A 13,900-nucleotide genomic window follows, 5' to 3' on the forward strand; every position below is an offset into this window, starting at 1 on the left:
CAATATGCAAACTTTGCAAAGAAGACAGCGAGACGGCAGGGCCTTCTATATCATATTAGATCATAATGCACTTATGTTCACAGCCTGAAAAACGAAAAACTCGGAAAAGGATTTTGGTCACATCGGTGGGACATACAATAAGCAAACCGACTGCAGTATGGAGCCACAAAACCCGATGGTGCACCAATTACACATCCATTCATTTTTCACCAGGTGTGATCCATAAAATAAATCGCACTCAAAGGCTGATTATCTCCTCGAAGAAAATTAACAGCTTTTTTAAAACATTTGGTAGAAGTTATTTCTTCGGTTGTCTATATGGTTTTTTCGGCTTATTTTATAATGAAAAAAAAAAAAAAATATAAATTTTATTTTTTAATGCCAAATAGTGAGTTTTTTATTCCACGTATGCCGATATTTCGAGAACCAGTTGTCCTCTTCCTCAGTGAGTTTTTGTCTTGTCGTATCTCCGTTAATATTGAAAATTTTCAGAAAAGGAGCTTCATTCATGATCACTAGTATACAGGAGATTTAGACCTTGGAAATGGACAACTTGTCCTCGAAATACCGATATATGAGGAATAAAAAACTCACTATTCAGCATTAAAAAATAAAATTTGAATTTTTTTTATTTGGTAGAAGGTTAATTGCGACCAGAGACTAATATACAAAGCATACTACTGGGGTTACAGACTAACTACACGCACGAGAAGTAATTTGTTAACAGTAATAACTATTTAATTTAATACACATCAGATTGCCAAAAAATACCCCGATCTAATTGCATGTAATCCACCAAATTCGATCTAGCCTTCTAGCCCCATCGTCTCAGAAGTGTTCCCTAGGTGATTGATGAACTTCCTGCAGAGAATGAGACTTGAGTGGCAAGAGTATAGGTCGCCGTTTCGGAAAAACAGTGGAAAGCAGCTGAAGTAAAACTATAAAAACCTTTGAATCAAAAGAAAGAAAAGGACCTTAAATGTTCTCTAGAATAGTGAATGGCAAATCTAATTAATAGATGGAAATTGAATTCCAAATGATATTGAACAGGAATCCGCCTGCAGCGTATCTCAGACCCAGAGGTTATACAGTTTCTCAATTTTTTTCGACAGCTTAATAAGTGTTTATTAAAAAAAATTCTTAACCAAATCGATTAATTCATATTGTGAGGTACTTGTAGAAAAAATTAAAAATGGCGGCTCTACAGCTGTTTTCTGAAATTAGAATTTGCTTTAGGATACGTATTGTCTAGTGGGTGAACAAAGAATTTGTCAAAATAAAAATTTTTAAAATATGGCGAGGATTTTAACAAATTGTTTACTTTTAGGAGTAACATTTTTGATTTTTTTACAGAAAAAACAAAATAATTTACAAGAATTGATAACCCCTCGTTCAACGGCTAGTTATTATCATAAAAATTAAATGACAAAATTTGTCATTGAATTTACTGCTTTTTTTAGTAATCGTGCCCACCGCGATGATACTTTAAAAAAAACACGACTCCAAGATAAACGCGTTTAAAGGTTCTGTTTTTTCGTAGCAATAATTAACTTATATGCGTACATCGATTCGCCAATACCATACATATCTCTTCCTTTTACAAACTACAACACATTGATGGCTTGTAGGCAGCATCAATGCCTACAAGCCATTCTTTTTAGCTTTTTAAAGTTTTGTGTAACCACAAGGGCTCAATTAGTACTTTTCGAAACTGGTCCTTTTCTGATATTGGGTGAAACATAGAGGAGCAGATGGGCACAAACTGTGTGCCCAAAAAAGTGAAACAGGTCTCGTTCTCAGAACCTACCCAACCATAAAATCTGTGCATGGAGTAAAGATGCGTTACATCAATTTAGATAGGCGCATATATATGCATGCATCGCCATGCGGTAATAGACAATGTTCGCTTATTTATTGTGAACAGAGTATTTATGTCGTTGGTTTGTATGTACATATGTGTATCTTGGGGTTTGGAAAATCGTGCATAGCGGATTTCTCACATAAGATGAACACAAAACCTTTATACCCGAAGCGCCCGGCTTCCAGTATCCCGATCTGTTTGCAGTTGCAACTAAAAATAGTATATATGACGATGAGGGTTCAAAAATGTATACGTACCTACACGAGGCAACGCACTAGAGTGGAATTCCCTTTCTTCTGCGAATTGCCTCATATACATTGCAGTTCATAGCAACTTCAGGAAAGACTGCATTTTGCTTATATTTCACTCCTGACAATTTCGGTTTAATAATGCTTTAAGTGTCCGGATGGCTGAAGTGAGCCCTGGGTGGGTCGTGGCGGAAAGTCGCAGTTCAAATCTCACTGGTGGCAGAGGGATTTGTTATCGTGATTGGATGTCGGATACCAGTCCACTCAGCTAATCTCGGCCGAGCGCAATGCTGATCACATTACCTCCTACAAGGTATTGTAATCCTGTAGCCTAGCGTTATGGTCTTAAATGAAGGCCCTGATCCAATTGGATTGGCACACCAATACAAAAAATCTATAACTAGGCATCTTACCAATCATACTTAAGATAAAGAGTTCCTAGCTAAAATTGACCCCATCAATTCTGATCTATGTGATATTTATGTGGTAAGGGAAAACAACGAACATATAACCTTCAATTTAACAATATAATACAAAAGTTACAACATGCTTAAATACTTCCGTGAACCATAACTTAGTCAATATCTGTCTAATACATGAATTGATTGAATTGATTTTGAGTTAAAGTACAGTATTACCTATAAATCAGCGAATGGGTACCCGGGTTGTCAACAATGTAGACTTTTCTTGATGGTAACACAAGGACTAAGGCAATTTTGATGTAAAATTATGCGCATAATTAAAAAAATGTCGTTTTCTAACTCAGGGTGAACATTTTCATAACAACTGAGGTAGTTTAATTATAATATAATATTTTCGAGCAATGTATATCCATAGTTATCTTTGATGTCGGTTAAATGTGTCAAAAAATATGCAAATAAGCAACTATGCAAAGTTTTTTGACTATTAAAAAAGAAAAACAAAATTTTTGGTAAACTGGAAATAGAAAAGACGTCAAAAAACAATTAAAGAACAGGTAACCCTTATTCAAGAAAGATCTCTGAAGCCAAGAGAAGGAAGGACGAAAACTTGATAAAATTGGAAGTGGCAAAACACTTCCTAAACGAAGACCACTATATTTCCAGAAAGGTCTTCACTGTGCAGAAGGGAGTCGTTTTTTAATGAAAAATTGTGGATGAAGCAAGATAAGGGCGAGCCTCCCACGCTTAAAAGGGCCATAAATTGTACCAACTAGTCTTCCAGGGTGAGGGTTTTCTATGTAGGATTGTCAGCCCTAACCCTACATAGAAAATTAAAGTCACGGAGTCAGGAAAGGAGCCTTGAATTGAACAGATTCTATACAACGGACCCGGCAACGAAAACGAACCAACCACTTGTGCATTTTCTTATGGAACCTGCACTCTCCGTACAGACTGAATGCTGCTCAGCAGCTAGCCGATCCCTTGTTCCAATACAAGGCTGATGTAATAGCGTTAGAAGAGGTGCGTTGGGCATGAACCAGTTTTCTGGAGAAGAGCTACTACACCATTAAAATGGCCATCCGGCAAACTATATGCCCGAAGTAAGCTTCTTAGTCAGCCAAAAAATGAAACCTGCTGTTATCGGCTTTAAAAACACAAATGAAAGGCTATACACTCTGTGCTTTCGAGGCAAATTTAGAAATAAAGCCTCATTAACCTTCACGCCGCTACAGAGGAGACCGCGCATACAGACGGAACCACTTTTAAGAAATTGACTATGGGTAAATCGCGGCCACCTCTCAGCCTTAATGAATGTCAGAACATATAGGGGGCCAATATAGACTCGAATCCCTAACTGCATGGTGCTCTGTCCTCGAGTAACAACCCCACTTCGAATCCTTTCTGACAATCTGACAGTCTTCCGTAACATCTATGATGGGGAAATTGTTATTACAATAACCGGAGTTAACAGAGGACGTGGAGATGAAGCACCGACAAATGATCTTCACCTGTTGTCTGAAGAACGCTATTATTAGTACGCCTCAAATACTTGGCTCTAGTCGTAAAAAAGCAACGGGACGGAAGAATGCTACACTGGGCAAATCTTAAAAACCACTACCAACTCCATCGAGCATACAAGCGACTTCACAGGCAGAAAAAGGAAGTTTGGGAGAAGCATTACGTCAGAAGTAAGCCCTTCAGATGCACAAGTTTTAACACAAGCCAGCAGGATGAAACCATATACACTTCGATGCTCATCCTTTCGAGACAAAATGGGAAATTTGATTTCCGAACGGAGGATAGGAAGGATGAATTGAGTATTGTATACTCAGCAAAGAGAATATCGGCGAGCTGAAGGTCATGCCAATTGAAGACGACGGACAAAAACTGCCACCGTCAATCATGGAAGAAATATTCCTACCACTCATCGGTTTAAGAATCATAAGTCGCCAGGGCCTGATGCAATTACAGCCGAATTGGTTAAATATGGAGGCGACCAACTACCCCAAGCGGTTCGTCAACTTATGCTCAAGGTTTGGGGCTGTGAATGCAATGTCCGATGCTGTCACCGAGGCATTATCTGTCCTATACATAAAAAGGGGGATATCATGCAATGCAACAATCATAAAGGTATCCGCTCTCCTGTTAGTCCGGAGAGTCCCATACGCCCAAAATATCGTCGGCTAAACTGGTCTCACTCTCGGAAAATCAGCAACAGATCAGATTTTCTATTCTTCCTTTTGGGATATGGCCATCAGTTACATAATTTAAAGCTGTTCACGGTTATGAGAAAATTCACTATATCAGTTGAAATGATAAGACTGGTTAGAATGAGCCTGCCCAATTTTTCGAGGTCAGATAAGCGGCATCACACTTGAGACTATTTACAATCAAAGACAGTCCTAGGTAAGAAGTTTTATGATTCATTCTTTTTAACCTGACCTAAAAGTGATCCATGATGCTAATGTAAATCCTAAATTATCCTTTTCAAGTTCACTCAACTATTGGCCTATGATTACGATGTCTACACCTTGGGAAGATTAACCCGAGTTATATCAATTGCCTTCATCCAGATCGAGCAAGCGGCGATCGGCGCAAGGTCTGGGGTTAATAAAAGCAAAACAAAATACATGGTGACGACGTCAACAACAAAAACCAAAGAAACAATAACATCAAAAGCATTGATGAGCTCAAAACCATGAGGATAAGGAATACAACTTTGAAACCGTTAATAATTTCTCCTACCTACGGTCGAATCACAATTGATAACAACTATGGCACCGAAATCTGTGCAAGGTTATTGGCAGCAAACGGAGCCAGCTTGCAAAAACCTCTCACCATAAGGCGAAAAGTCTTACTGCACAAGATAATGACCTGGCCAGTCCTTAGCAAGAAAAATTGCAAACTCTTAGCCGCATTCGAGAGAAGAATCCTCCGCAGAATTTTTGGTCCGCTACAAGAGGATCGACGATTCCGTCCGTAGCCTATATATCGATGAAATCTATGAGCGATACCACGACCTTCTAGTTGTGGATAAATTCTGGCTCAATAGGTTGCGTGGATGGGTCACTTAATCTGTATGAGTGAGGATGACCCAGCTCGAAGAGTCTATAATGGCAATAATTGTGGTAGAAAAAGAAAATCTAGTAATCTTGCTTCAGATAGAGCGTCAGGCAGATTTTTAGCGTATCGATTTGATGAACTTTAGCGCAGAACTGAGATGCCTGGAGTTCCTTACTAAGGCAGGTCTAGACCAGATACAGGTCGTTGTCCCGTTGATGATGATGGAGAATAAAAGGTTAAATAATAGTTTTAGCAACGGATCAAATTATCGTTACTTTAAAATTTGACATGATGAAAAAAGGCAACAAATCCACTACTACAACCCCACAATGTCTATCGCCCTATAATCAGATCAGTTGAAGGGGTGTGTATACTATTCGATAACGAAACGCGCCATTGGTGAAAATATTGTATTTTTGAGAGAATGCAACCATTCTTTAGCGACCGCGTTTATTTGCCTCCAGACCTTATCAAAAACACGCAGTAATTTACGGCAACACAAATATCAATACTGACGCACATTAGAAATAGATGGAGCAAAAGCGACAATCGAGAATAGACAAGAGATCAAGTGAAATTAAACAAATTTTGTCTGAAGCAACAACTTATTCAGTATAAAAATTGAGCCTTGAATATTCAGTTATCAGATTAGACTGGAAACTTGAGTTAAATTTAAAAATCTGAATTTGCTTCGATCATTGTTGTCAAGTTATTTGTTGAGACTGCCATTTCACAGATAGTAAATAAATCCTCCCCAAACTCCTAAGATTTAAATGATAACTGTGACTATCTATTGTTATCCAACTAAATAAACTCTTCAAATAAGAGCCACAGAGTCGGCGGCGTAGTAAGCAGTCGACAAATAGCTATCCAACGTGCATCTTATCTAATCATCAACCATATAAGAAGCTGTGACGAAAATTTACTTACATCTCAAAATTTATTTACAATTTTCTAGAGCATTCACACAATATTTTTCTCAAGCATAGGCTCATCGACAATGATGCGATCGAAACAAAGTCGACTTAAGTCAATAGTTCGGAACTGGCCATCTATGATTAATTCTGATATAGCACGTCCTATGGCTGGCGTCTGTTGGATCCCGTGTCCACTGAACCCAGCGGCTATGTAGAAGTTGTGATAGTACGGATGTGGTCCAATAATACCGTTTGCATCAAATGTGTTATATTCGTAATACCCCGCCCAAGATCCACATACCTTCGCTGACTCGAAAGCAGGAACACGATTAGCTAAAGCTGGCCAGACGACGTTATCAAACCAATTATGATCTACATCTAAATTTTCACAGCATGGCTCGTTTTCAGCATCCGGACTGCATCCGCCAATATAGTTGCCACCTAATCCGTCTCGCCGGAAATATGTGTTTGTCGGGTCAATCGTCAAAGGAGTATTCAAGCCGGGAGCGTTTTGTCCTTGTGTGTTGAAGACGTAAACATATCGTTTGCGTGGCTCAATCGGCAAAGGAACACTTAGGAGCCCTGGGCCAGTTCCTATCCGTGCAAGTTTCGCAATTTCGCCAGAACACGCCCCGCATGCTAAAACACATACAGCAAAATTGATTGTTCGCTTTTCCCCGTCTGGCATTTGTATTATGGCCCGATTTGTCGATTCGTACTCTCCTTGTGCGACACCTTCCACGAATATGTCCAGGTTCTTTTCGAAATCGAAGCCAACAACTTTTCCCTCCACGTAATGGGCACCATACTCACGAGCACGGCGGCGGTAACCCGAGAGAAGAGCCCAAGGATCAAACCAACCTTCCTTCTCCAGTCCATGGCAACCTATGAAAGACGTTTTATTGAAAGTTACATGAGGTAAGCATTCGTCTTGAACTTACCCAAAGCGAGGCCATCGGTATTCAACCAAGGGAACTTCTCTTTCAAGCGTTGTGCTGTGAGGAGCTCATTGCGAGCCCCCAGCTCGTTCTGAAGGGCGGAATTCTTCATCAGTTGCTCTGCACCTGCTTCGGATGCTAAAACTAAATATCCATATGGACAGAAGTTTGGTTCAACTTCGTCACCCAGGTACTCTTTGATGTTCCGAATGAAGTCTGCACCGAACAGGGACATTTGTATGTTCTCTGGGAGTGAAAACTGTTGTCTTACTCCTCCAACAGAAAGGGTCGTAGATGCTTCCTTGTACTAGAAGAAACCGGAAATTAGAGCACAAAGCGAGGTTAAGCAATTGAACAGCAACTACTCACGGTCGAATCTTTCTCAACGACCACAACGTTAAGTCCGTCGCGTGCAGCCTTTTTCAGCCAAAATGCAGTCGATGATCCGATCCCGCCACCGCCAATAATCAGCACATCACAATGGGTCTGGAATTCATCCGGCCCGGTAATGTCCCGCGGTTTGAAATCCGCCTCCTCCAATTCCCTTTGAACGTCGGCAGCCAGTTTCTTCGACGCAAACCAATTCCGCATCTTTTGCATATCCTTCCCTAGGATACCCAGAGTTCTTCGGAAAGGATGCGAAGGGTCAATTCCTCCACTTTCGCCACCGTTCCCGGACTTTTGTGATGCAAGTCGACATTGGTTAACTTGGCTGGCGCGGAGAAACCTTCCGATTGCCGGAGCACGTCTAAGCTGAGCCGAAATCATTTTTATGACTAGTGTCGCTCCTTGGCAACTCACAGTTTTAATTCCTACTTAATCCTTATTACGTGAAGACCGATCTCATACTTTTTACACAAAATATGACAACACACGGACCAGATGAACTCGTCGAATGTAAACAAACTAGGTTAGGTGCGGATGATGTGAACGGCGGCGGACGAATGACAAGATGCCGCCATCAAATTCGGGTTTTAAAGATTGTCGGCGGCGCTGATAATGAATTATCTTATCTATAATAGTGAGAATGTAAGGGTCAAATGCGGAAACCAAGTGGGGTAGCTAAGTTTCAGTTGCGAAGGTAAAAGAACGAGAATAACTACAAGCAAAGAACCTGAATGGAGCCCCAAGTCGAAAGGATTCGTTGGTGAACAAGGTAATTCTCCCTCCAAATGCATGCCGAAATATTTGAACTAAAAACAACTTTTGTATGAAAAACATATCAACATTCATGTGTACCGTAAAAGGCTTCAGTGCGTTAACAGATCTAATTTACGATTTATTAATTCAAGGGAAATAAACAGATAAATGGTTCGCATGGGAGTAAGTTATGTAATGCTGAGCCACCAGCAGGACATGGGTAAACGCTTTGTTTTGTTTTCTGAGACTCCGGCGAACCAGCAGAATAGCGCTTCATGATGATTGCCAAGAAAAGGAAATGCAAACCATAATAATAGTATCAGCGGAAATTGCATTGGATGCTAGAGAACTATGTTCCCCTGCTGTTTTTCAGGAAAAAGTAAAAAAATAAAACAAGTCCCAGAAGCTGAGTACATACATGTATCTGAGGTGATGGAATTCCGTTGAACTTTCCTGAGTAATTAACTGAGGTTTTCCGATGTAATAGTAATATTGTCAAGGGACGTCCCATTGTGTCCCTTTGCTGGTTATAGTATGTATGTTGTTTAAGCCTATAACCGAGAGGAACTTTATTATATCCTCTACTTCCAAGTGTTTCAAACTGGCATCTAATAACCTCCATTTCGGTGCTAACGTCGGCAGAAACCACGCTCCCTAGATATACAAATTGATCGACGCCTCTGATGCTCAGCCCATTATTGCGGGTGCGGTGACCCGTCAGACTGTTGGCGTCTCTTCAGTCCAACTCTACTTGCCTCTCTTTCATCCAGATCCATTTGGCCAAAGTCGTAGCGTAGCCGAGGCATTTGAGGGAATATGTTGTCCTTCATTGAATTTCTCCGCATCCTCCGGGCAAGGCAACATGAAGACCATCATTGATAACAACAGAAATAATATCGGTGACAGGATACAACACCTCAGTGCAGCACGTGACATTTTCCGCCATCAAATATCGCTTTGATATATATATAGCTATTAGTTTTTCTGAAATGCCCCTCCTGCGTAGATATATTCTCTGTTCGCACTATTGAAAGCTTTCTCGTAATTGACAGTAGTTGCTGCGAGAGTTCCAGCGCGTCACGCCTGTGTAGCACCAGAGAAAAGAGTATACTTGATGGGGGCCAAACGCTCAGCGATATTCTCAGGTGGGTTATTCAGCATATCTGCCGTCATCATCATCATCAATAGCGCGACAACCTTAATAGGAAACTCCAGACTCCAAAACTCGGTTCCGCGCCGAGGTCCACCAATTCGATCCCTAAAAGCTGTCTGGCATCCTGGCCAACGCCATCGTTCCATCTCAGGAAGGTTCTGCCAAGTCTTCTTTTTTTACCATAGATATTGCCCTTATAGACTTTTTGGGCTGGATTATCCTCATCCATGCGGATTAAGTGACCCGCCCACCGCAGTCTATTCAGCCGGATTTTATCCACATCTTGACGGTCATTGTATCGCTCATAGATTTCGTCGTTATGTAGGCTACGGAATCGTCCATCTTCATGTAGGAAAATTCTTCGGAGGATTCTTCTCTCAAACGCGGCTAAGAGTTCGCAATTTTTCTTGCTAAGAACCCAAGTCTCCGAGAAATACATGAGCGGAACAGTTTAGTTGCCACCAATTGTGCGCAGATTTTGTTATCGTAGCTGTTATCGGTTGTGATTTTCGACCCCAGATAGGACAAATTTTCATATATTTTGTCTTGCTTTCATTGATGTGCAGCCCAAGATCTTGCGCCGCCTGCTCGATATGGATGAATGTAGTTTGTACGTCTCGGGTGGTTCTTCCCATGATGTCGATATCATCAGCATAGGCCAGTAGTTGGGTGGACTTAAAGAGGATCGTACCTCTTGCATTTACTCCAGCATCACGTTTTCCAGGGCCAGGTTAAAGATGACGCATGATAGGGCATCCCCTTGTCTTAGACCGTTGTTGATGTCGAATGGTCTCGAGAGTGATCATGATGCTTTTATCTGGCCAATTACGTGCGGATACTGCTATGCTATCATAGGCGACCTTAAAGTCGATGAAACAGCAAGAGTTTTTGCATCGTTTGCCGCAGAGATCTAATCTGTTGCTAATTTGCTTGGAGTGAAGCCTCTTTGGTATGGGCCAATGATGTTCTGGGCGTATGGGGCTATCCGAACCAGCAAGATATCGGAGAATATCTTATGGATGGTACTCAGTAAAATGATACCTCTATAATTGCTGCACTGTGTGATGTCTTCGTTTTTATGTATGGAACAGATAATACCTCATTGCCAGTCGTCAGGCATTGATTCGATGTCCCACACCTTGAGCACAAGTTGGTCAACCACTTGGTGTAATTGGTCGCCTCCATATTTATCCAATTCGGCTGTAATTCCATCGGCTGCTTGGTTCTGCCAGGCTTGGTTCTTCTGTCTGTGAAGTTGCTTCTCCGCTCGCTGGATTTCGTGATACGTCCCTGCGCGTGCCCGCGTCCTTTGAGAATGCGCTCGGTACTCGGTATGCAGCATTCTTTCGTTCCATTGGTAGCTTACATTCATCGTCGAACCAGCCGTTCCGACTCCTTTTGCGGGTAGGATCAAGTATTTTTGTGGCCGTATTTATGATAACGTTTTTCAGGTGGTTATGAAGATCATTTGGTGATTCTTCATCTCCAAGTTTCTCTGTTGACCGCGGTTATTGCGGCATCCATTTCCCCCTTATTGGTGTTGCGGGGATTGTCTTGTAGAAGGTTTCAGTGTTAACTCTCACCTGATTGTCAGAGGGGATTCTGGGTGGTGTTGCGCGCAAACCAGATACTTCCATTTCGTATGACGCTGCTAATTGAATAATCCGCAGTCCGTTATTATTCGTATTTTGATGTAAGCTATGGGAGCCAACGTATCGCCTGAATATGGGCTGTAAAAATCCCTAAGTATGATTTTGATATCATACCTGGGACATTCTTCGAGGGTTCGTTCTACTGTCTCGTAGAAGGTATCCTTCTCCGACTCTGCAGTCTCCTCTGTAGGGAGGTGAACGTTTATGAGGCTTATATTTCTAAATTTGTCTCGCAAGCGCAGAGTGCACAGCTGTTTGCTTATATTTTAAAGGCTGATGGCAGCAGGTTTAATTTTTTGGCTGACTAAAAAACCTACTCCGAGTACATGGTTTATTGGAGGGCCACGATAATATATGGTGTAGTGTAACGTGACGTAGTGTGTAACGCATTTCCTGCAACGTTACATTATGTCCTATATTGGAACAGGGTATCGGCTAGATGCTTGGCAGCTCCATCTCTGTATAGGAAGCGCACTTTCCATGAGAAAATGCGCAAATCGTTATTCCGTTGTCGTTGCCGAGTTCGTGATTGTATAGTCAATCCAGTCCGAAGCTCCCTTTGGTTTTCTGTGTAGGGTTGTCAACCCCCAACTTGGAGGTCCAGTTAGTACAATTTGTCCCGTTTTAGACGCGGGTGACTTACTTTCATTCTTCTCCGTCTGGAGCATTTCGTTAGGAAGGAGCTCCCAGCGGTCACCACATGAAGGTGGAGATAGGGTTTGGTTGCCGAGCGACATCTAGATAATACGAGCGGTCGATGTTGAACTTAGGGGGTCGCAGCTCCCCAACCCTGCAAAAGGTAGCGGGCGCAACCCACAAGCGAACGTAAGCAACCATTAGATGGTGATCCTTTTCCAGGCCGATATCGGTGGCTCTCTTGTCACGCACCCCCAGAGGACAACTCCCAAATTTATTGCTGATCGCAATCCACGAACCGCTCAAGATTACCGTTCCGGTCGTCAAGGCCGTGTTTCCCCATCACATGTCCGAGCAAGATATTGTCCGATCCCACTTTGGCATTCAGATCACCCATCACGATCAGTTGCTTTAATTCGCTTGAGTGAATTGATGGTCGAGATGATTCCTTTTCTCTTTGGAGTTGCGACCAAATGCGAGCTCTTTCGAGATGCGGTACACAGTTATGAAATTCATGCGATCTGATACAGCTTCTGCTTTCTTGACCAGCACAATAACAAATTCCTTTTTGGCATGTCGTACACAACGTTGAACTTGCCGCGATTTCGCGCGGTATCGGAGCTCGAGCGCGTCACGCTCGCTATCAACAGCAACGATCAATAGAGCCTTCAATCTCTTCCGCTCATTGATCCGCTTCACTGATTCCGCTCATGCTCATTGATATTCTCAGGCAGGTTACTCAGGGTGTCCGTTGTCCGATCAGCAAAATAGCTTCCGCATTCTGTAGTGACAGCTGGAGTATGTAAGCGGTCGATGTTGAACTTGAGGGTCACAGCTCTCTAACCTTACGAGAAGTGGCAGATTCAACATGCAAGCGATCATCAGATGATGATCCCTTTCGAGGCATATCCAAAAGACATTTGCTAAATCGCTGATTGCAAAGCGGTCAATCTGTTTGCTTGTACGGTAATGATCAGTTGAAATTCAACTGACCTTATGGCAAGCTCTGTGCACCAATCACGAGACGATGGAAGCCACAGGAATCCACAAATCTCCCACCATTATCGTTACGGTCGATAAGGTCGTGCTTCTCCCATCACATGTCAGAGCAAAGTTTTGTCAGAGCCTACGTTGGCATTCAGATCTTCCATCACGAGGAAGTCTCTCTTGAACTGTCCAGATTTTCAGGCTGGGACACCTTGTTTACAGTTATCCTCTGTCGGAAAGGTCATCAATGTTTTAATGGTAGCCCACAAATCCTCAATTTTAGGATTGTTTTCTACAGGTGTCGTCCCGGAGTTTCCTTCTGGCATATTTCATAGTCCGATATTATTACTAAAGCACTTTACCCAGATTGTCCAATCTTAAAAAGTGGTTTTAATTCTGCATGCGACCATGCTCTTTGCCTTTACTGAGCGTAGTCCTGTCTCTACCTAAGCCATGGTCCCTATTCAAGTTTTGGTGTTTGAATGATCAAAGTGGTGAATAAAAGCTGGGTAGGCGTTTACTGGCAACTGCGTTGTTACAGAATGTGCTGAAATTTGTCTAACTGGATGATGCTCATTGTTTTTTACTACATGGTTGAAGGTGTACTTTAAGGAGAATGTTTACATCATTTGGTTGAAGTTGAGGTCGCTTGATATACAGAGTACCATCCTCGGCGACATTTTAGCTTTTGTGTCTGTCCAGTTTTTGGCACGACCGTCACACCTTGGTTTGGGTTTTTAGGTTTCCCTCTAGTTTCCTAAGAGATCTACTCCCTACTAAACAGCCCTCCTCAATCGCGGCTAATTCGGGAATTGTTAGTCGGAGAAATATAGTTTTTTTTCTGGCTTCAGTAAAATACATATATCTTTATATATCGTGCCCT

General features: G+C 41.9%; 1 protein-coding gene across 1 annotated transcript; it reads right to left on the reverse strand.

Annotated features, from left to right (window-relative positions):
* Positions 1 to 6,511: 6,511 nt before the first annotated feature.
* LOC119651635 (FAD-dependent oxidoreductase domain-containing protein 1) lies at positions 6,512 to 8,390 on the reverse strand. The gene is made up of 3 exons (XM_038055299.1): positions 7,819 to 8,390; positions 7,453 to 7,756; positions 6,512 to 7,396 (listed from the first exon to the last, which is right to left on the reverse strand). The coding sequence occupies exons 1-3, from the start codon at positions 8,215 to 8,217 to the stop codon at positions 6,558 to 6,560; spliced, it is 1,542 nt and encodes a 513-aa protein (XP_037911227.1). The 5' UTR covers positions 8,218 to 8,390; the 3' UTR covers positions 6,512 to 6,557.
* Positions 8,391 to 13,900: the final 5,510 nt, after the last annotated feature.

This window comes from Hermetia illucens, chromosome 3 (genome assembly GCF_905115235.1).
Source record: "Hermetia illucens chromosome 3, iHerIll2.2.curated.20191125, whole genome shotgun sequence".
Classification (NCBI taxonomy): domain Eukaryota; kingdom Metazoa; phylum Arthropoda; class Insecta; order Diptera; family Stratiomyidae; genus Hermetia; species Hermetia illucens.

Bases quoted from the DNA above. Each gene is read 5' to 3' on its own strand.
- LOC119651635 (XM_038055299.1), bottom strand. From the start codon at position 8,217: ATGATTTCGGCTCAGCTTAGACGTGCTCCGGCAATCGGAAGGTTTCTC. The intron at 7,757-7,818 runs GTGAGTAGTTGC...GGTTTCTTCTAG, and splicing joins TCGTTGAGAAAGATTCGACC to TACAAGGAAGCATCTACGAC. The intron at 7,397-7,452 runs GTAAGTTCAAGA...CGTCTTTCATAG, and splicing joins TACCGATGGCCTCGCTTTGG to GTTGCCATGGACTGGAGAAG.